This window comes from Miniopterus natalensis, chromosome 2 (genome assembly GCF_054644295.1).
Source record: "Miniopterus natalensis isolate mMinNat1 chromosome 2, mMinNat1.hap1, whole genome shotgun sequence".
Lineage (NCBI taxonomy): Eukaryota > Metazoa > Chordata > Mammalia > Chiroptera > Miniopteridae > Miniopterus > Miniopterus natalensis.
The window spans coordinates 166693262-166715155 of NC_142082.1; the positions used below are offsets into that span (position 1 = coordinate 166693262).

A 21894-nucleotide genomic window follows, 5' to 3' on the forward strand; every position below is an offset into this window, starting at 1 on the left:
GTATATTTAAATTTTTTTTTTTTAATCTTCTAAAAACTTTTTTTAAAGATTTTTTTTAACTGATTTTTTTAGAGAGAGAGGAAGTGAGGGGGGAGAGAAAGAGTGAAACAGCAATATAAGAGTAAAACATCGAGTGGCTGCCTTCTGCACACCCCCTACCAGGGGTCAAACCCACAACCCCGGCATGTGCCCTGACCAGGAACCGAACTGGCAATATTTTGGTGCCTGGGACGGTGCCCAACCAACTGAGGCACACTGACCAAGGCTGTATATTTAACATTTAAGGAAATGCCCAATTGTTATGCCAGTTTATGGTCTCACCAGGAGTATAGGAGTTCCGGCTGCTCAACACTTGATAATGTTAACCTTTCTAGTTGCAGTTATTTTGGGGGGTATGTGGTAGCATCTAACTGTGATTTTAATTTGCACATTCCTGATGATTAATGATGCTGAACATCTTTTTATTTGTCTTTTGTAACTGACTTACTTTACTTAGTATCATATCCTCAAGGTTCATTTAAGTTGCAGCATGTGGCAGGAATTCCTTCCTTTTTAAGGCTAAATGGCCTTCCACTGTATATATCGACTACATTTTGCTGACCCATTCGCCCATTGATGGACGAGTTGGTTCTTCCACTTTTCGACCATTGTGAATAGTGCTGATATGGACATGGGTGTGCAAAAATATCTTTCAGTCCCACCTCTGCTTTTAATTCTTTTGCACATACACCCAGAGTGGGATGGCTGGATCATCTGATAACTCTATTTTAAATATTTTGAGGAATCTCAATACTGTTTTCCATAGCAGCTGTGAAACTGGAGTTCAGCTGAGTCTGGCGTTCGTACTGCTTGTCACTACCAGACAAAAAGCAGGGACAGGGCTTGTATTATAAGTGCACATTTAACAACATCAGATGCCGGAAATCTGGGAAGGCGATGGATAAAAACGCTAACACCCACCTTCCCCTAAAGCTTGTTAGGAGAAAGCTTATCTAGAGGAATCAGGGAAAGGGAATGTGGGTAGGGAGTACAAACTGGGGTTCTGGTGATTTGCAGCCCTGGAATTTGAGTCCTGGGCCTTGATGCATGTCTTCATTACTGGCCCCCAGGATGGGATGGTCAGTGTTCTGACCTGGCCAAGCGGTGATCAGGTGGGCATCGTTCCAGCGTTTCTGAGGCCAAACTGACCAGCCCCCACATTCCTGGTGGCCAGGATATAAGCTCAGGGCTTGGCTGCCTGGTCAACTGAGCACTGCAACAATGTTAGCCAGCACATAAGGTGAAACATATACAGAGTTGATTAATCGATTACACATTCTGTTAGTAAGAGGGAGGGAATGGGGGGGGGGCAAGAAGAGAAAAATAAAATATATTTTTGTTCCACCCTATACCCCTATCAGCTGCACCTGCAAGGGTTCCAGTTTCCTCACAAATTCACCAACACTTGTCTTCTGGGTGGTTTTTGTGTTTTTTTCTTAAATAGTAGACCTCCTAATAGGTATGTGGTCAACTGATTTTTAAGAAGGGTGTAAGATCATTCGATGGGAAAGAATAGTCTTTTTAACAAATGGTGCTGTGATAGCTGGACATCAATATGCAAAAGAATGGATTTGGATCCCTACCTCAAACACTGGATAAAAATGAACTCAATAGGAACCAAAAATCTAAATGTAAGTGCTAAAATTATCAAACTTTTAGAAGAAAACATAGATGTACATCTTCATGACTTTGGGTTTGGCAACAGTTTCTTAAATCTGATACCTGAAGCACAAACAGCAACAAAAGATAGATAAATTAAGCTTCATCAAAATTAAAAACTTTTGTGCTACAAAGGACGTGATCAAGAACAAAAAAGAGCCCTGGTTAAAGTGGCTCAGTTAGTTAGAGCATCGTCACAATACACCAAGGTCGTGGGTTCGATCTCCGGTCAGGGCACATACAAGAATCAATCAATGAATGCATAAATAAGTGGGACAACAAATCAATGTCTCTTGCTAAAATCAATAAAGCTTTAAAAAGTCACCACATAATTATTATTATGTGTGAAGGAGGGTGTTAAGGACAAAAATAATAGATTGTGGCCAAAACGATGATTATTAAGTAAACTTCTCTAAGATCTATATGCATCTTTCTCAGAAAGATAGATTTTACATTAAGGTAAGGTAAGAAAGGCCCACCAAACAGAGGACAGAGCTGGGGCTACAATAGCCTGACCAAAGCACCACCACCTTTACCAAAGCAACTATCTATCTTCTGTTACATTAATTTCTTTTTCTTTTTATTTTTTTAAATGTTTTTATTGATTTCAGAGAGAAAAAGGGAGAGGGAGAGAGAGAGAGAGAGAGAGAAACATCAATGATGAGTCATTGATTGGCTGCTTCCTGCACATCCCTGACTGGGGATTGAGCCCAAAACTTGGGCATGTGCCCTGACAGGGAATCGAACAGAGATCTCCTAGATCATAGGTTGATGCTCAACCGCTGAGCCATGCTGGCTGGGCTTTTACATTCCTTAGCTCTTTCTTTAACAAATATAACCTGAAAGTGCTTTGTAAACACATTGATATAGTTTACTATTGTTGGCATCATCCTGATTATTCCCCTAACTTGTTTTAAATAATGATTTGTCCAAAGTCAGCCTCCCACTGATACCTGTCAGAGAAGTGTTTCTGATTCAAATGATGCATTTGACAAGGCGAGTGCTTTTTAACAAACTATGGAAATGATCCCTGAAAGTAGTCCTGTGGGTGCTTTTTAAAGATCAGTTTAGATTGTGTTCAAGAATGTGCACTCTAATCTCTGTAGCCTCTTTGTTCTTACAAATTGCCCATCTTCACTGCTGCCCTACTTGGAAGTCCTAGCTAGAGAAACAGATTGTTAAGAGATTTTGTGTCCATTCTGCAGAAATGATTCTAGCAGTTTGAATGTCCTCAGTGTTCAATAATAGCATAATGGATACATCAGTGGTGTAATATGCTTGTAATGCGTTACTATTCAGCAGTAAAAAAATCAATTATATCCATACATGTATCAGCCTGTAATAATCTCTGCAATAATAAATTGAGAGGAAAATGATTTTAAAAAAAAATAAGCTTCAATATTGTTTCTATAAAGTTTACATATTTGTTTTGGTGGGGGGTTGTTTGGTTGGTTTGGGGGCTTTTTATATTTTTATTGATTTCAGAGAGAGGAAGGGAGGGGGAGAGAGATAGAAACATCAATGATGAGTCATTGATCGGCTGCCTCCTGCAAACCCCCTGCTGGGGATGGAGGCTGCAACCTTAGCATGTGTCCTGAGCGGGAATGGAACTACAGTCTTCTGGATCATAGGTCGATGTTCATCCACTGAGCCACAGTGGCCGGGCAAGTTTACATATTTATTAAGCAATGCTTTATATTATTTATGGATCCAAGCATATGTAGTAAAATTATAAAGAAATGAATGGGAAAGATGGAAAACAAATTCAACATGATCTTATTAGAAGAATGGGAAAAGAGACTGGGAGGGTTATGCAGGGATCTTCACATGTATTTGTAATATAGTTAAATTATAATAATCTATATTTTTTAAAATGATTTTAGAGAGAGGGGAAGGGAGGGAAAGACATTGACCAGTTGCCTCCCGTATGCATCCCAACCAGGGATCGAACCTGCAACTTACGTATGGGCCTTCACAGGGAATCAAACCTGTAACCTTTTGGTGTACGGAAGGTGCTCCAACCAATGGAACCACTCAAACAGGGCATAATCTACATTTTAATTTTTATTTTTTAAAACATATCTTTATTGATTTCAGAGGGAGAAAGGGAGAGGAAGAGAGAGAGATAGAAACATCAATGATGAGAGAGCCACTGATCGGCTGCCCAGCCTGCAACCCGGGCATGTGCCCTGACCAGGAATTGAACCATGATCTCTTGGATCCCAGGTTGATGCTCAACCACTGAGCCACGCCGGCTGGGCCATAATCTACATTTTTAAAAACTCAAAAATAAAATTGAAAGATAAAAGTTGTAGCAATAATCCAGGGATAATGGGGAGGTTGATTTAAGGTGGTAACAACTGGAATTAGAGCTTAAATAATGCCGTGATGCACAAACTTTCCCACTTTAGTTCTCCTAACAAGAGAGGTAAGTAGCTTCATACTTCCTGATATAACCCAAAGTATCCTCCTATGTGTAGAGTTTTATATTTGAAGTCCATGTGAATTTTGTACTTTACCCCATAACACATGCATGTTTGTTTGGGGTTTTTGTTGTGTTTTAATCTTCACCTGAAGATATTTTTTCCATTGCTTTTCAGAGAGAGTAGAAGGTGGGGGGGGGGGGGGAGAGACAGAAAGAGAGAGAGAAACATTGATGTGAGAGAAACACATTGATTGGGTGTCTCCTGCACACACCCCAACCAGGGCCAGGGATTGAGCCTGCAACCGAGGTGCATGCTCTTGGCCAGAATTGAACCTGGAACCCTTCAGTCCGAGCGCCAATGCTCTAACCACTGAGCCAAACTAGCCAGGGTGCATGTTTGTTTTAATATCAATACCTTTTATATTATTTTAACTGTCAACATACTTTTAACTCTGAAATTTTTCTAAGATGTGAAAAATGATACGTGAACAAAGACTCATTACACTATTCCACCACGAAAATTGCAAACACGATGTCCAATGATAAACATTTTGTAAATAAAATATGTATCTAAATAATCATATATAATACAGCCATTAAATTAACTATGTAGATATTGGTGATTTTAAAAAAATAATAATTCCTGCCCGGCTGGGAGTGGCTCAGGGGTTGAGCATCAACCTAGGATCCGGGAGATCGCAGTTCGATTCCTGGTCAGGGCACATGCCCAGTTGCAGGCTTAATTCCCAGTTGGGGGCATGCAGGAGGCAGCAGATCAATGACTCTCTCATCATTGATATTTCTATCTCTCTCACGCATGTGCTCTCTCTTCCTCTCTCTGAAATCAATAAAGACATATTTTAAAAAAAAAATTCCTATAGCCCTGGCCAGGTAGCTCAGTTGGTTAGAGAGTCATCCCAATATGCCAAGGTTGAGGGTTCAATCTCCAGGCAGGGCGCATACAGCAAGCAATCAATAAATGCATAAATAAATGGAACAACAAATCTCTCTCTCTTCCCCTTCTTCCTCTACCTCTCTAAAAAAAAAAATCAATAAAATGTATTGCTATTATCATTAAGGCTGTGTGTGAGTGTATGTGTGTATATGTGTGTAATTTGGAACATCATCAATCATGATGGATTTCCCAGAAAGACAAACTGTAAACATAAACATATTGATATTTCAGATCCAACGAGTAATAAACCAGATAGGTAGTTTTATTAAAAGCTTTACCTTAAGAACACTCCTTCAGTTCCTATTTCTGACAACCTACCCACACCCACACTCATCAACTACCATGTCTTCATAATGTCGTAGAATGACATTGTCATCATTGTCCTGGTAAAGCATGGAAATGGGGGACAGCTTGGTGGGAATACAGACAGCCTGGGGAATCACTGGGTCAACCACATGCATCAGCGCTTGCATGAAAGCATAATTGGAGCTATTGAGGGAAGTGGTCAATGAGAAAGGACAATCTCCATGGCAGTAATTTGCCATGAACCCCTTGGGGGCAATGATCCACTTGTGCCAACCCAGGTCCCGGAAGTTAATGAATAGCTGATGACGATGACAGAGGTTCTTGCAAGAAGCGTTAGGGGCAGGGATGGCTGCCCTCCTTTTCCGGGAAGAATGATGGCACTGCTTAGGGTCGAAGGTCACAACGAGCAGGGAAGCATGAAGAGAACATCTCAGTCTGGCACAGGTGTCCTCAAGCTGAAAATTCATCCCAGAGTCTCTGTGTCCTTTGACCAGTATATCTAGGAACAAACCTAAGTTCCTCTGAGGGTTCTTACTCCAATCTTTAGCCACATCCAGCAGGTTGAAGTGAAGGACACCTTGAGGCCATGGTACCGACTGCAGTACAAACATTTTACCTGGCTTAGGGATGGACTGGCCCCGCACATGAGGCTCTTGAACCAGCGACAAGACCAATTCCAGTTCTGGCCCCAGGTTATAGTAAGTGTTGGGCCCCAAGTCCAGGCCCAGCTGGGCCATTGTTAACTCCTCCTTGGCTTTAACTGCAGACAGGTTGAAGTAGAGGAGCTTCTGTAGGCAAGAGGAGGCTTCTGGAAGGTTCTTGGGGTAAAGAAAGAAACCTAGATAGGAACAGAGAGATGTGAGTGTCACCGTAATATATTTTACTTTATATCCACCTATGATATAAATGTCAAATGTTATATGTATATCACATATACAAGGTAAGGGCAGGAACCCAGCCAGGCATGGCTCAGCAGTTGAGCATCGACCTAGGATCCAGGAGATTGAGGTTCAATTCCCACTCAAGGCCCATGCCCGGGTTGCGGGCTCAATCCCCAGTTGGGGGTGTGCAGGAGACAGCTGATCAATGACTCTCTCATCATTGATGTTTCTATCTCTCTTTCCCTCTCTCTGAAAAAAATCAATAAAGACATATTTAAAACACACACACACACACACACGCACACAAAAACAAAGGGCAGGAAATAATGAGCTATACTCACACCCTACCATTTGGGAGTATTTCTTTCTTTCACTACTCATTTTTAATTTATTTTTAACTATAGTTGACATACAGTATTATATTAGTTTTAAGTGCACAACATAGCAATTAGATATTTATATACCTTATGGAGCAATCACCATAAGTCTAGACCCATCTGGCACCATACATAGTTATTATAATATTAATCACTATATTCCCTATGCTGTACATTAGATTCCCATGACTAATTTTATAACTGGCAGTTTGTACTTCTTAATCCCCTTAAAAATATGGTACACTTCACAAATTTGCATGTCCTCCTTGCACAGGAGCCATGCTAATCTTCTCTGTATCATTTCAACTTTTAGTATATGTGCTAACAAAGCAAGTTAAGGCCAGAGGTTCTTATCTTCACGTGCACAGGTCCCCAGGGGGTCCTGTAGAGAATCTACAAGGTCCATGACCATGGATGGGAAAAAGAATTACATCTTTATCTTTACTAAACTCTAAATGAAATTTAGCATTTCTTTCAATTATGAAAATAGGCAACAAATCCCAATAACATTTTTAGGGCCCAATAAAAAACATAGGTGTGTTCACACATTAAGCTGTTGCATGTATCTTAAAATAATACACTCGCACTACTTTGAAATGATGGTAATTATAGTCCCATCTGTAGGTCTTATTATTTGTTACGTTAATAATGCATCATATGTTATTATATACACATTTGCTTTTAAAATATCTTTGTAAATGTATTTCAATATTTAATCGATTTCTTTTGAAATTCTAAATATTTTATTTGAGACATGTAAACCATTAGTCTGAAAAGGAGTCCATTTGCTTTGTCAGAACTGCAAAGGGACCCACAGCACAAAAATGTTTAAGAACATCCTAGGCTCAGTTGCTGGCCAAAATCGAACCATTTCGATTGACTTCCAAACAAAGCCCTGTCCAACGAAGGAAGGTGGTGGCAGACAGGACCTAACTGAGGGGCTGAGTGTGAGCGGGTGTGAGCGTGGGGGCACCTGCCAGCCAGGGAGGGAGCTTCCGGAGGTTGGGAGCCTGTGGAGGAGCTGGCGGCTGCTGCCGGGGGCTGCTCAGCCGGTGGTTCTCTCACTGAGAGAGGAGAGCGAGCCACTTGGAGGCTCCTCAGGGTCCTCCTTGGGGGGGGGCTTCAACTCAGCACCCGGAGGCCACGGATGGCCCCTCCGGCAAAGACCAAGCGGGCCTGACACCACGCCCTGAATTATGCTGAGTGAAATAAGCCAGGCAGAGAAAGACAAGTGTCACAGGATCTCACTCATGTGTGGAATCTAAGGAACAGAACCAACTGAGGAACAAAATAGATCCAGAGACATGGAAACATGGAAGAGACTGAGGGATCTCAGGGGGAAGGTGGGATGAGGGAGTGGGTGGGTGGGGAGAGATCAACCTAAGAACTTATCTGCATATATGCACAACCCATGGACACAGACCACAGTGTGGGGGGTGAAGGGGGGCTCGGATGCTGGGTGGAAGGGGTTGGGGGGGACACCTGTAATACTTTCAACAATAAAGATAAATTAAAAATAAAAAAATAAAAATTAAAAAAAAATACAATAAAGATTTTTTTAAAAATCCTCTCATCCAGCAAAGACTGGCCCTCCAGAAATCCCTTATGATTTATCCTTAGGCAATCCCTTATCTAAAGCCCACAGCCATCAATGTCAACAACGTCTAGTCCTATATCTCTGAAGAGTTTGTCTCCCACCTCACTGAACACTGACCCGCTATGTGATTCTTCAGTTTCTCCACATGGACCCCCTTCTCTGTATCTTTTGAAGTTGTAGGTGTATTTTCCTATTTTTTTTTAAATTGATTTTTGAGAGAATGAGAGAGAGAGAGAGAGGGAGAGGGAAACGTCAATTTGTTGTTCCACTTATTTATGCATTCATTGGTTGATTCTTGTATGTGCCCTGACTGGGAATGGAACCCACAACATTGGTGTACCGGGAGGAAAAGGGTTTCCTCTAACCAACTGAGTTACCCAGCCAGGGCTATTTTCCCTATTTTCAAAGCCAACTTCTCTGCCCAGATTTTCAAATTTCACCTATTCCTCCAGGAAAAGGCCTGATAGAATATACTTTTATCTTTATTATTATTTTTAACTTTTTTGCATTCTCAATTTCTCCTCCCCCACAAACTATTTCTTTGGCCTAATGCCAACATTTTGCTTGGCTGGGTGGCTCCATCCTAAGTAAGGATTTTCTAAGGTCATTCAGTTTTTGTGGAAAAATTACAACAATGACTCTTTACTCTTCAGTCTCATTTAGAAAAATAACAAAATTAAAATGCATTTAAAATACCCAGTTTTCTCTTCAAGATCAATGTACCATCTTTCCCTTTCTTTTCTTTATTTTTCCCTTTTTCCCCCCTTTCTTTTCATTGATCACCTTTTTCTTTTAAATCTTTTTTTTTTTTTTTTTTTTAAATATATCTTTATTGATTTCAGAGAGAGGAAAGGAGAGGGAGAGAGAGAGAGATAGAAACATCAATGATGAGAGAGTCATTGATCAGCTGCCTCCTGCATGCCCCTGACTGGGGATGGAGCCCGCAACCCGGGCATATGCCCTGACCGGGAATCGAACCCCGATCACCTGGTTCTTAGGTCGATGCTCAACTGCTGAGCCATGCCTGGCCGGTTCACTGATCATCTTTTAAAAAGATGAGTCTACTCTTGCTGTCTCTACTTCTTACTCATACCCTTCTGTTACTTTCCAATTCTTTTACCTTTACTACTCCAGTGAAACATCTTTCTTAAAGGTTTTTAAACATCAGATGCAGGAGTCTTTTCACAGTACTTATCCTTCTCAACCTCTCTGAATAGTTGATCTCACCTGATTATGACTCTAATATATTGATCTCCCTTTTTACTCATATCACTAAATCACATTCCTTAGGCATGAAAAAACAAAAAGCCAAAATGGAAAAGATGAACAGATTTGAAAAGATGAAAATGAAAAACTTCTATATTCAAAAGATACCATTAATAACATTAATAACACAAAGAACAACCAAGAATACTTGTAATATATATGACTAGCTAAAACTCATGACTATAAAGAACTTTTCAAATGATTAAGAGTCTTTACAAATCATTAAGAAAAATGAAGAATCTTTATAGGAAAAGGGTCATAATCTATATATAGCAACTATTGAAAAAATAAAAAGGAATGGTTCATTGTTCATTTGAAAAGACATCATTGCCCTCGCCAGTGTGGCTCAGATGGTTGGAGCATTGTCCTGTACCCCAAAAGATGGTGGTTTGATTTCTGTTCAGGGCACACACCGGGCTTGCAGGTTCCATCCCTGGTCAAGGCTCATGCAGGAGGCGGCCAATCGATGTTTCTTTCTCACCCTTCCTCTTTCTAAACATCAATAATAGCCCTAGCTGGTTTTGCTCAGTGGTTAGAGTGTCTGCCCACAGACTGAAGGGACCCAGGTTCGATTCTGGCCAAGGGCACATTCCCCTCATTTGCAAGCTCAATCCCTGGCCCCAGTGGGGGTCTGTGCAGGAGGCAACCAATCAATGTGTCTCTCAAATCGATGTTTCTTTCTCTCTCTCTCTCTCTCCCTTCCACTCTCTCAGAAAAGCAAAGGGGGGAAAAAATCAATAACAAATAAAAATGAAAAGGCATCATTCTACCTTATTAAAAACTTAAAATTAAAACAATGAGATTATGTTTTGCTCCCAGGTTAACAAAAGTTAAAAGTTAAAAGTGTTGTTACCTAGTGGGCATTCAGTGTAGCATAGATAAATACATCATTATATATTACTAGAATGAAATGCTATACAGCAATGAGAATGAACTACAAATACACACAGCATGGATAAACCTCACAAATATTATGTTGAGTGAAAGAGGCAAACACAAAAAAGGATACATTCCACATTTCCATTTATATGAAGTTCAAAAACAGGCAAAACTAAAATGTAATGTTAGATATCAGGACAGACATTACCCTTATAGAGGATAGTGATTAACCAGAAGGGAGCATGAAGGATCCTCTGGGGTGCTGGTCATATTCTGTTTCTTGATCTAGGTGCTGGTTTTCTGTGAAAATTCTTTGAGCTGTTCTGAATGTATGTTATACTTCAGTAAGTCCCTATTTTTATTTTTTATTTATTTATTTATTTATTTATTTATTTATTTATTTATTTATTTATTTATTTATTTATTTATTTTTAGGCTTTTTTTATTTATTTATTTATTTTTTAAGAGGAGAGAGAGAAACATGGATGTGAGGGTGAAAAATGAGCTGCCTCTTGCACACCCCCTACTGGGCATCGAGCCCGCAACCCAGGCATGTGCCCTGACCAGGAATCGAACCATGACCTCCTGATTCATGGGTCGGTGCTCAAGCATTGAGCCAAGCTGGTCGGGCTAAGTTCCTGTTTTTAAAAAGATTGCTGTCAATTGTAGGGAAGTGAGAATTCTCTTACACTCATGGTGGAATATAAATTTTGGAGGACATTTGCTATATATTGAAAATATAAATGTACCTGCTCTTTGATCCAACAATTCCCTTCTAAGAATTCATTCTAGGGAAATAATAGAAAAAGTGTACACACACACAAAAAGTAGATATAAGGCTGCATTATTCATTATACGTCGAAATCCCATCAACAGGGCATCAGTTACATAAATTATAGCATATCTATACAATGGAATATCATGCAACCATTAAAATGAAAATAAGTTGATGATATGTTTTGACTTGTATGAGATGTTCATAATACTAAAGTTATGTATGGTGTGACCCCATTTTTTAAGTTATAAGTTTATACTATATATTATGCAAAAAAGAAAAGCCTGGAAGAATACACAACTACTAATAGTGGTTTTCACTAGGGGAAGGGTTAGGGAGGGATGATGGTGAGATTACGTTCTCCCCACCACCATTATTTAATAGGATTATTATCACAAAAATCAAAGTTTTTTTCCATTGGGGAGGGAAGGAATAACCTCAGCTGTTTTCTACTCTCTCCACAAAAAATCCTTCAAACCAGTTTCTCTTACCTACTAACCCTCCAGAAACTTTCATATCTGTGTTCTCATGGCGATACACTGTTCCCGGCACACGGTATCAAACAAATGCTCCTTGGACAAATAAATATTCAAATCTCAATCTCCAGTTGCTGTAAAAGTAACCGATAGGCCTCTCAATGCCACCTCTGAACTACTTGGGAGGCCATATAGAAATGCAGATTACAACACTCATCTCTGACTTTGAATAAGAATTGGGTGGGAAAATGAAGGGCAGGAACTGGGCAGGAGAATAAACTTTTAACAATTGATCTGGGTCATTTTGGTGGATGGTTAATTTGGCAATTTATTAAATGGCACTGACTCATATCCTTATATAGAGTATGACAATGGCATATGTTATGCTCTGTATTCGTAAGTCAAGAATAGTCTTTTCCACCCAACAAAAGTAGTGGGAGGAATGGAGAAGAGAAGCTAGGTCTATGGGCAAACTGAGCTCAAAATTTTTGTCCCCTGCTTGCCATATCAAAGGCACCAGGATGTGTAAATTGTGGGCTAAAGGGTGGAAGACTGAGCCCCAATTGCACCCTCACCCCTCTCACCTAAACTGCAGTACAAAGCTGTTGATTAAAAAAACAAACCAACAACGTATTTTGAATCCTGACTTTCTTTACACACTAGCTGCATGATCTCGAGTAGATTACTGGTTATCTACTGTCTGAGCCTACCTCTCAGGATTGTTGTTGAGATTAAATGAGATAAAATAAGTAAAATACCAGCACAAGGCCTTCTATGAGCCCCTCAGTAACGATTACATCTCCTCCTTTCCTTTCTTCACACCCCCAATGCCAGGTTTTTCCTCTAGGAAACACTCGGATGCCCTTACCTTGATCTGGGAGAAGCCGAACTGTATTCCCCCGGACTCCCAGCTCCTTCACGTAGCATAAGTCTCTTGAGACTCCAGTGGTGGCTGCTGCCTCTTGGCCGTGGAAAATTTTCTTCAAAATATAAGGCACGGGTTGGAATTTCTGGGGTGAAGGCACCTTGTCTAAGCCCAGAAATTGGAGAAAGACGTGTTCTTGAAATTGGAATGTCTGGCCCATGGCCAGAGTTAAGAAGAGGCTGAGAGCCAAGACTGGCAGGGAGGGAAGCATGTCCCCTGAGCTGAGACAAAGCTGGCTAGTGAGGCTGAGGGAGCTCTAGCTCCTGACTCCCCCGCAATTCAGGCGCTGCTAATTTATCTGATGTAAGATAATCAAGTGTGAACTGCTCTCTTCCCAGCTCCTCAAAGGCAATTGGATGTAAAAAGACAGAATTTTTTTCTCTTCTCTACCTCTACTGTTCCAGAAAATAAGTACTCAGAGCAAAGATGAGTGCGTGGGCCTAACTCTGCAACGGTCTGAGGTCTGCTAGCAGTAGACAGAGTGGAAAGGAAACATGCATTTATTCATTTCACAAACATTTATTACGCATCTATTATGTGCAAGGTGCTGAGATAGGTGCTAGGAACACAGTAATAAGTAATTGAAAGCCTTGTCATTCATAGTCTAATAAGAGAAATACATAGGTAGATTTCTATTAGACTATATCCACAGACAGGTGGGAAATTAAACCAGGGAACGAGAAATCCTCCTAAGGAAACTGTTCTACACTCTTTGTCAGTTGTCAGCTCTAAGGGGGGCTGAATTTTGTTCATCTAACTTTGCCAGTCCCGATTAAAAGTCAAAAGTCAGATTAACTGAGTTCATTCTGATTCCATTATTTAGCTATCTCACATTGGGCATGTTCCTAATTATTTTTTTCTCAATTGGAAATAAAAATTGACCTTCTAATTTGCCATAGGAATCTGATAAGATGCTATGTTTAACGTGCTTGGCACAATGCCTGCCAAATGGTGAGTACACACAAAGTGTTCTAGAGGAGATGCTTCAAAGTTTAAGTAGATATTTTTCAGTAAGACAATCAGGCATTCAGGGCTGAAGGAACTACATGTGAAAAGACATGAAGGTTATTGAGGACTTTAAGTAGGGCAGCATATATCAATATTTGTTTTTCTTTTGTTATTTTGACAAAGTACTGTGATATTTTCAAATACTGGATATTTTCCTCTGACTTCACTACTGAGGGAACAATCTGACAATAAACATAAGTGCGATAAATAAGTGAACAAATGAATTGATGCTATTTCCAATTAGCTTGTCTGTTGCCAAAATAATTTTTGAACTTTTTGAGAGCAGAGACTTTATTATTTTATATTACTTTATACCACCTATTATAAAAACTTGTTTCTCCCAAAGGAAGAACATTGTATCTAATATGTAGTCATTTCCCATCATCTACAGGATAAATCTAAACTCCTTGGCTTGTCGTTTAAGGACTTTCTTGGTTGGGCACCCATATTCCTAGCCAGCCTCATTTCCTACCTTCCACCATCATCAGTGTTAATGCTCTAATGATAATAACATATTTGTCGTTCTCCTATGAGTTCATTTCATCTCAGAACCTTTGCACAGACCAAGTTCAAAGGTCACTTCTGCAAAGATTTACCTGAGTCTCTAAAATAGATTTAGATTTCTTCTTTCTACCACTGAGCCTTGAGTGGGCATCCATTATAGCACTTATCACAGTACATTTCACTGTGTTTTGCCTATTTCCCTCCCAGACAATATAGTCATGGGGACTGGAATCATGTTTTTTCCGCTAAGTATCTCAATCTTTTCCTCTCACTGACTCCACTGCCGAGGAAAGTGTCTGACAGGTAGTAAACATTCATTCAATAAACATATATGTAATAAATAAGTGAATGAATGAATGGTGCTATTTCCAGAGGTCTCACTCTTCTAGAAAGCCAAGTTTTTTCCATTCCCATTCTCCTATCTCTTCCTATTTGCATCCTAGACAACACTTTTAATCTATAATCCCCACCTGTTTTCAACAATAACTGTGGGTTGTATTTTCTTTAACTTTCCTGACTTAAAATCAGAAATCAGAGTAACTGGTCCCACCACTTAGTAGTTGTGTGATCACAGACAAGTCACTCAACTGTAAAGTGAGAACAAAACATTCTTTGCTAAGGTGCTGAGGGGATCTGATGAAATAATGCATATGCAAGACTCAGGACAATGTCTGCCAAATAGTAAGCACCCGATAAAAGTTAGCTGCTATTAATTATTATCATTATTATTTATTAAAGTGGAGTTTGATCAAGGGAAAGAAAGCAATAATTGAGAGTATATAGTCACCTAATACAGCAAAAATAACACCAAATCAGGAGTTGTGACATCTGAGTTAATTAAGCTCCTCCAATGGGCTTAATGTAATCTTGGACAATTCACACAGTCTTTAATGATAGGCATGGACATTTTATATAGTTTTAATTATTTTTAACTGATTTGAGAGAAAGAGAGAGAGAGAAACATCGATTTGCTGTTCCACTTATTTATGCATTCATTAGTTGATTCTTGTATGTGCCCTGACCAGGGATCAAACCCTAAACCTTGGCATATCAGGATAATACTCTAACCAACTGAGCTACCCAGACAGGGCTGGAAATTATTTTTTAAATAGAAAGATATGAATGGCCCAGCCAGGCGTGGCTCAGCAGTTCAGCATCGACCTGGGATCCAGGAGATGGAGGTTCAATTCCTGGTGGGGGCACATGCCCGGGTTGCGGGCTCCATCCCCAGTCGGGGGCGTGCAGGAGGCAGCTGATCAATGACTCTCTCATCAGTGATGTTTCTATCTCTCTCTCCCCTTCTCCCCTCCTCTCTGAAATCAATAAAGATATATATATATTTTTAAAAGTATATCTTATAAATGGTTTGGTTCATAATTGGAGATTAAAACAAGTTGAGCCTTTGCCATATACAGGTTGAGAAGCACTATTCTAAAATATTTTTTGACTGAGTGTATTAGTTTTCAATTGCTGCTGAAAAAACTTACCATAAACTTAGTGCCTTAAAACAACACAAATTATTATCTTATAGTTCTGAAGGTCAGAAATTCAAAATAGGTCTTATAGGTTAAAATCCAGGCATAGGTAGAGCTATGTTCTTTCTGGAGGTTCTAGGGAGAATCTGTTTCTTTGCCTTTTCCAGATTCTAGTGGATGCCTGAATTCTTCTACTAGTGACCTCTTCCTCCATTTTCAAAGCCAGCAGGGTAGAATCTTAAAATATTTCTGACTCTGATCTCCGTCTTCCACTTGTAAGGACATTGTGATTACATTACTTCAATACAGGGTAACCTTCCCATCTCAAGGCCCTCATCTTAATCACACCAATAAAGTCCCTTTGCCATGTAAGGTAACACATCCACACATTTTGGGGTTTAGCATGTGGACATCTTTGGGGATGCTATTCGGCCTACCACTTTAAGCTTACTAGTTTCAGCCTCTGAAGCCGCATTCTTAAACTCTCCTTCAGAGAACAATAAGGGCTCCTGGTTACACCAGACAGACTTGTTTTCCACAAATACACATGTCAGACCATGGTCCAAGTGATAAGGAATTAAATAATTTGGTCCTGGATGTAAATAAACAAATAGAAAATCTCTGTTGGTTTTCATGAGTTTTAGCTGTCTCAGGTGCTACCCAGCAAATCATCTAAAATCACTTTATCTATTTGCCTGTCTGGAAAAAGTTGATGAATAATACTATAGGAAGATATTGCACCACCACCATGTAATCCAAAGTCAAAGAGTTGTGGAGCTCCATCAGAATTTGGCAAATTTTATCAGCATTTCAAGGAGTTTTGTGTGTGCGTGTGTGTGTCAATTATTAAAGGCAACTTTTTGTGTTTTATCAGCTACTACCTTTTGTTATCATTAGCAAGACAACTCTGTATCCAATGCTATACTTTGGATATCCACACAATTCAACTTCTCCCTGATGAAGCTACCAAGAGTCATCTCTACCCTTAGTATTAAACTCTCCATTCATTGTGATCCTTTTTCATCTGAAGTTTTTCTTTTTCAAGGACCAGCAGACACTAAATAGTAATTATTGGCTGACATTTAGATTTTTATTTTTACTTTTTACAATTTTCACAACTACAAACAATGCTGGAGTAAACCACCTTATACGCATCATTTCATATGTTTGACCTTAGGTAAATGCCTAGGAGTAGGATGTTTATAGAAAGATTTGCGCTTGTTTTATAAATCTTATATAAAGCTTATATTTTGACATATAATCTAAAATGCTCTTCTAAAAAGTTCTACAATTTACGTCCTGTGTGTGGTATATTAACTTGAGGTGACAGTAGCCTCCAGTCATGCTATCCAAGAAGTCCTAGGATAAGAAAGGCTCACAAACTAAATTAAGATACTCAAACCACATTTATCAAATCAATTGGAAACATCGATGTTTCTCTCTCTCTCCCTCCCCTTCCCCCCTGGTCAGGGCACATACAAGAATCAACTAATGAATGTATAAATAAATGGAACAACAAATCGATATATTTTTTTCTCTCTCTCTCAAATCAATAAAAAAATTAATTACAAACATATAAAATTTCCATGCCTTGGTATGTATCATAAAAGACTGAGTGAATTGCCCAAGATTACATGGCCATTGGTAGAGCCTAATTACAGTATGGAAATGCCCTGACTCCTGATTTGGTGCTTTTTCTGCTATATTAGGTGATAGCACACTCTCAATTATTGCCTTCTTTCCCTTGATCAAACTCCACTTTAATAAATAATAATGATAATTAATATCAACTTATTGAGCATTTACTATTTGGCAGACCCCTATTATGGGTTATTAAATGGAAGACCATAGAGGTAAAGTGCCATTTCATATCATATCAAGTACCTATTATCAACATGATTGATCACTGTTGATGTTGGGATTGATCACCTGACTGAGGTCATGTCATGTCTGTTAGGTTTCTCCACTGTGAAGTTATCCCTTTTTCCTTGCTTTCCATACTGTACACTTAATTTTATTTATTTTTACCCTCACCCAAGGATATATATTTTTTCCATTGGTTTTTAGAGAGAGTGGAAGGGAGGGAGAGAGAAAAAGAAAGAGAGAGATATGAGAGCGACACATCAATTGGTTGCCTCCCTCACGCGCCCTGACCAGGGCCCAGGATGGAGTCTGCAACTGAGGTACGTGCCCTTGGCAGGAATGGATCCCGGGACCCTTCAGTCCACAGGCCAGTGCTCTAACCACTGAACAAACCGGCCAGGGCTGTACACTTTAAAATGAAGTCACTACATGCAGCCCATACCTAAGGAGTGGGGAGTTACGTTCACCTTCTCGAGGGAAGAATGCTTAAATACATTACTTGGAAATCTGCATGAGAAATTTGTCTCTTCTCTTCCATTTAATTAACTTAGTCATTTATTTATATCAGTAGGGACTCATGGATATTTATTTTATACTTTGGGTTATAATCCAACACTACTTTATTCATTGTTACTCAAATTGTTCTAGCTCTTTCAGTTGGCTCCTGTACTCCTTTTATATTCCCCTAACATTGTGTGTGTTGCGGCTTTTTAAACACTTACTTTCTGGCACTACAATGAGCACTGGCATATCTTGTACATTCCCTGCCCCAGTTCTAGAATCAGCCATTTCCCCAAAGAACCCTTGTTTCTTTTACCAGAGAACAGTTTTAGAAACCAGAATCCATGAGGTGTGAGGCATGCTCATTGCCACTGGGGTGTCATTTTTTTTATGCCCTTTCAAGTAACAGCACAAAATATGTGTTCATACTAATACATGCATATATACATAATTTTTTAATTTTTTATTATTATTATTATTTTAAATATATCTTTATTGATTTCAGAGAGAGGAAAGGACAGGAAGAGAGAGATAGAAACATCAATGATGAGAGAGTCATTGATTGAGCCCATAACCCGGGCATGTGCCCTGACCGGGAATCGAACCCCGATCACCTGGATCCTAGGTTGATGCTCAACCGCTGAGCCACGCCCGGCCGGGCTACATAATTTTTTTTAAATATTGATTTCAGAGAGAGGAAAGGAGAGGGAGAGAGAGAGAGATAAAAACATCAATGATGAGACAGTCATTGATCTGCTGCCTCCAACATGCCCTCTACTGGGGATCAAGCCCACAACCTGGGCATGTGCCCTGACCAGGAATCAAACCTCAATCCCCTGGATCATAGGTCAGTGCTCAACCACTGAGCCATGCTGGCTGGGCTATACATAATTTTTTTAAATTGAGTTATTATATGTCTTTTTATTCTTCAGTTGGGTGCATAGAAGGTTTTCTGGGGGGTGGGGGAGGAATAAACCAGAGGAAAAACAATGCTTGGTTCCTGGATTACCTTTCTAAAAACAAACTGAGCAGAATGTCAACTGAAGCTGAACAATCTGTACAGGGGCACATGGCACTGCTCTGATCTATAGCCAGGTATTTAAAGCTGGCTTAGAGTCCTCATGAGTTAATGCGTTCAATTATTATGCAATGCAATATACCTCCAAGCTATACTTTTACCTCCCTTTTTCAGTCTTTTGTTTCAAATTCTTAATATTTCATCTCCATTGTTGACATTAGAATCCTACACTTACATTCCATAAAGCTGAGTGCTTTTTACTTGGGGCCAATAAATAGAATGGAATTAAAGTTAATTGAAATCAGGAAGACATTCAAATTATATAGCTAGCTTATAAAATGAGGATAATGACAGAGGAAAGGCAGATCTGGAGAGACAAAGACAACTGGGATAATGGAAACCATACTCCGGGGAAGTTTAAAAGCATTATACTGCCCTGTTCTTCTGGCAGAGGGGCTGGGGGGTTGGTACCAGGGCTGAGGCCCTCTGTTGGCATTTCTGAGGGTCATAAGAGGCTGCTAAAAGAAGACAAGTAAATAAGAACTGTTATGTAGCATGTGGACATCATCTGCCCCTCTCAAGTCAGATATCCTCTCTAACAAATGAACAATGGGCTTGTCAGTGTAAGAAACATCCAAACCAAGAGAATTATTTTAAAACTGATTTTAGAGAGGGAGGAAGGGAGAGAGAAAGGAGAAAGAAAGAGAGAGAGCCTGGCTGGGTGTGGCTCAGTGGTTGAGTGTCGACCTGGGATCCAGGCGATTGGGATTCGATTCCTGGTCAGGGCACATGCCCGGGTTGTGGGCTCGATCCCCAGTTGGAGGCGTGTGGAAGGCGGCCGATCAGTGACTCTCTCATCATCGATGTTTCTATCTCTCCCCCCCTCTCCTTTCCTCTCTCTGAAATCAATAAAGATGTATTTTTTTTAAAAAGAGAGAGGAGAGAAGAGAGATACATCTATGAGTTGCCTCTGGGACATGCCCCGACTGGGGATGGAACCCTCAACCTAGGTATGTGCCCTGACCAGGAATCGAACCTGAGACCTTCCAGTACAGGGGGCTACACTCCAACCAACTGAGCCACACTGGCCAGGGCTAAATCAAGAGAATTTTTTAAAGTTTATTTAATGTAGCCCTGGCTGGTTTTCTCAGTGGTTAGAGTGTCGGCCCATGGACCAAAGGGTCCCAGGTTCGATTGCAGCCAAGGGCACATACCTCGGTTGCAGGCTTGGCCCCTGTTGGGCTGCGAGCAGGAGGCAACCACTTAATGTGTCTCTCACATCGATGTTTCTCTCTCCCTTTCACTCTCTCTGAAAAAGCAATGAAAAAAATATCCTCAGGTGAAGATTAAAAAAAAATGTTTATTTAATGTAAATACAGCATAGGGAATATAGTCAATAGTATTGTAATAACTATGTAGGGTGACAGGTGGGCTGGGAATATCAGGGGAACACTTTGTAAAGTATATGATGTATACCTGAAACTAATATAAAATAATACTCAAAGTAAACTGTATAAAAATTTTATTTTTATTTATTATTTTAAAAAATATCTTTGATTTCAGAGAGAGGAAGGAAGAGGGAGAGATAGAAACATCAATGATGAGAGAGAATCATTGATCGGCTGCCCCTTGCACACCCCCCACTGGGGAACAAGCCCACAACCTGGACATGTGCCCTGACCAAGAATCAAACCTCAATCTTCTGGATCATAGATCGATGCTCAACTGCTGAGCCACACCGGCTGGGCAGTAAACTAATTTTTTAAAAAATTTAATAAATTAATTAAAATGGTTTTAAAAAAAAGTTTATTTGAGCCAAACTGACAACATATGCCCTGGAGTAAGATCTGAAATGCTCCAGAGAATAGCAGTTTTGTAGCTTCTTCTTTGTAGGTCTTTGAATGGAGGGAACCTCAGGAAGATTGCAGGGAGGTGGGGACTGATTACAGGGTAGTTAATGAGATTATGTGCTCTCCCAGGGTTAATGCCCTTTTGAGGGGGATGACTTTTGCAGTTTTAAAGGTGTGTTAACATAGATGCAGAAGAGTAATGGGCAGGGCCGGCTTCAAACCCTTCACTAAAAAAGGTACCTTCAGGGTGCCTGACTGACTGCCCACTATGACCTGCCCAGTTAGGCATTCAGGATCACACTCTGACGTCACTTTCCATACAACGCCTTTTTTCATCCACTGGAGATTCTTCTTTAAAAGCAAAGCCAGGGCAGTCAGTGAGAAAAGCACCAGGCACCAGCATTGCTTTGATCTTGGACAGGATTCCCAGAGCCAACAGCATGAGGTGGGCTCTGTGGAACCTATAACTAGACGAAGAAAGCAGTCTTTCCTGAAATCTCATCCTTAAGCCAAACTCGGAGTGCTGACAGTACTTGCTACTCTGTTCTGATGAACCTAATCGACTAGTTAACCAGTTCCTTTGTGACTCCAGCCAGCTTTATTCAAAGCGCAAACTGGGAAATCTGTCACCCACACTTGCCTCATCCCGTCAGAATCCTGTCCAGCACGCTGCTCTCCAGGGGCTGTCCTATTGCAAAGTCGGCATTCAATGTTTGCCACTAAGCCCGGGGGAAACGTCCCCCTGGAACAGCATCGGGCGCCGGCGCACACACAGTGCGAAGGGAACCCAGGGGCAGGATGGGCACCCAGGGGCGGAGGGACCCAGGCCCCCGCGAAGACCACCCCGCCAGACACGGTCAGAGAGCAATGGAGGGTCCTCGAGTGATTCCTTAACCCAGTATCTGGGGCAATGCTCCAAAACAGCAGCTCTCCTGTCTCCCTTCCCAGGCTGTACCTCTCTCTGGAACACTTTTCATTAACAGACCCTATATTTTGGAGGGATGATTCGCTGTCTTCTGTCCCGTCCCCCCCCCCCCCAGAATGTGCTTCCTTGAGATCAAAGCTTGGGTTTTTGCCTGCGGCTCTATCTGCCTGACCTGAAGCCAGACAAGCAC

General features: G+C 40.5%; 1 protein-coding gene and 1 non-coding gene across 2 annotated transcripts; both read right to left on the reverse strand.

Annotated features, from left to right (window-relative positions):
* Positions 1–5392: 5392 nt before the first annotated feature.
* GDF3 (growth differentiation factor 3) lies at positions 5393–12771 on the reverse strand. The gene is made up of 2 exons (XM_016221761.2): positions 12504–12771; positions 5393–6222 (listed from the first exon to the last, which is right to left on the reverse strand). The coding sequence occupies exons 1-2, from the start codon at positions 12769–12771 to the stop codon at positions 5393–5395; spliced, it is 1098 nt and encodes a 365-aa protein (XP_016077247.2).
* On the reverse strand, positions 6872–6975 carry LOC148093912 (U6 spliceosomal RNA). The gene has a single exon (XR_015714190.1). It is a non-coding gene; the product is annotated as a U6 spliceosomal RNA (small nuclear RNA).
* Positions 12772–21894: the final 9123 nt, after the last annotated feature.

What these genes read in the sequence shown, in the direction of transcription:
- GDF3 (XM_016221761.2), bottom strand. Translation starts at nt 12,771, where the DNA reads ATGCTTCCCTCCCTGCCAGTCTTGGCTCTCAGCCTCTTCTTAACTCTG. An exon ending in TCGGCTTCTCCCAGATCAAG is followed by an intron (nt 6,223 to 12,503) that starts GTAAGGGCATCC and finishes GTTCCTATCTAG; the next exon opens with GTTTCTTTCTTTACCCCAAG.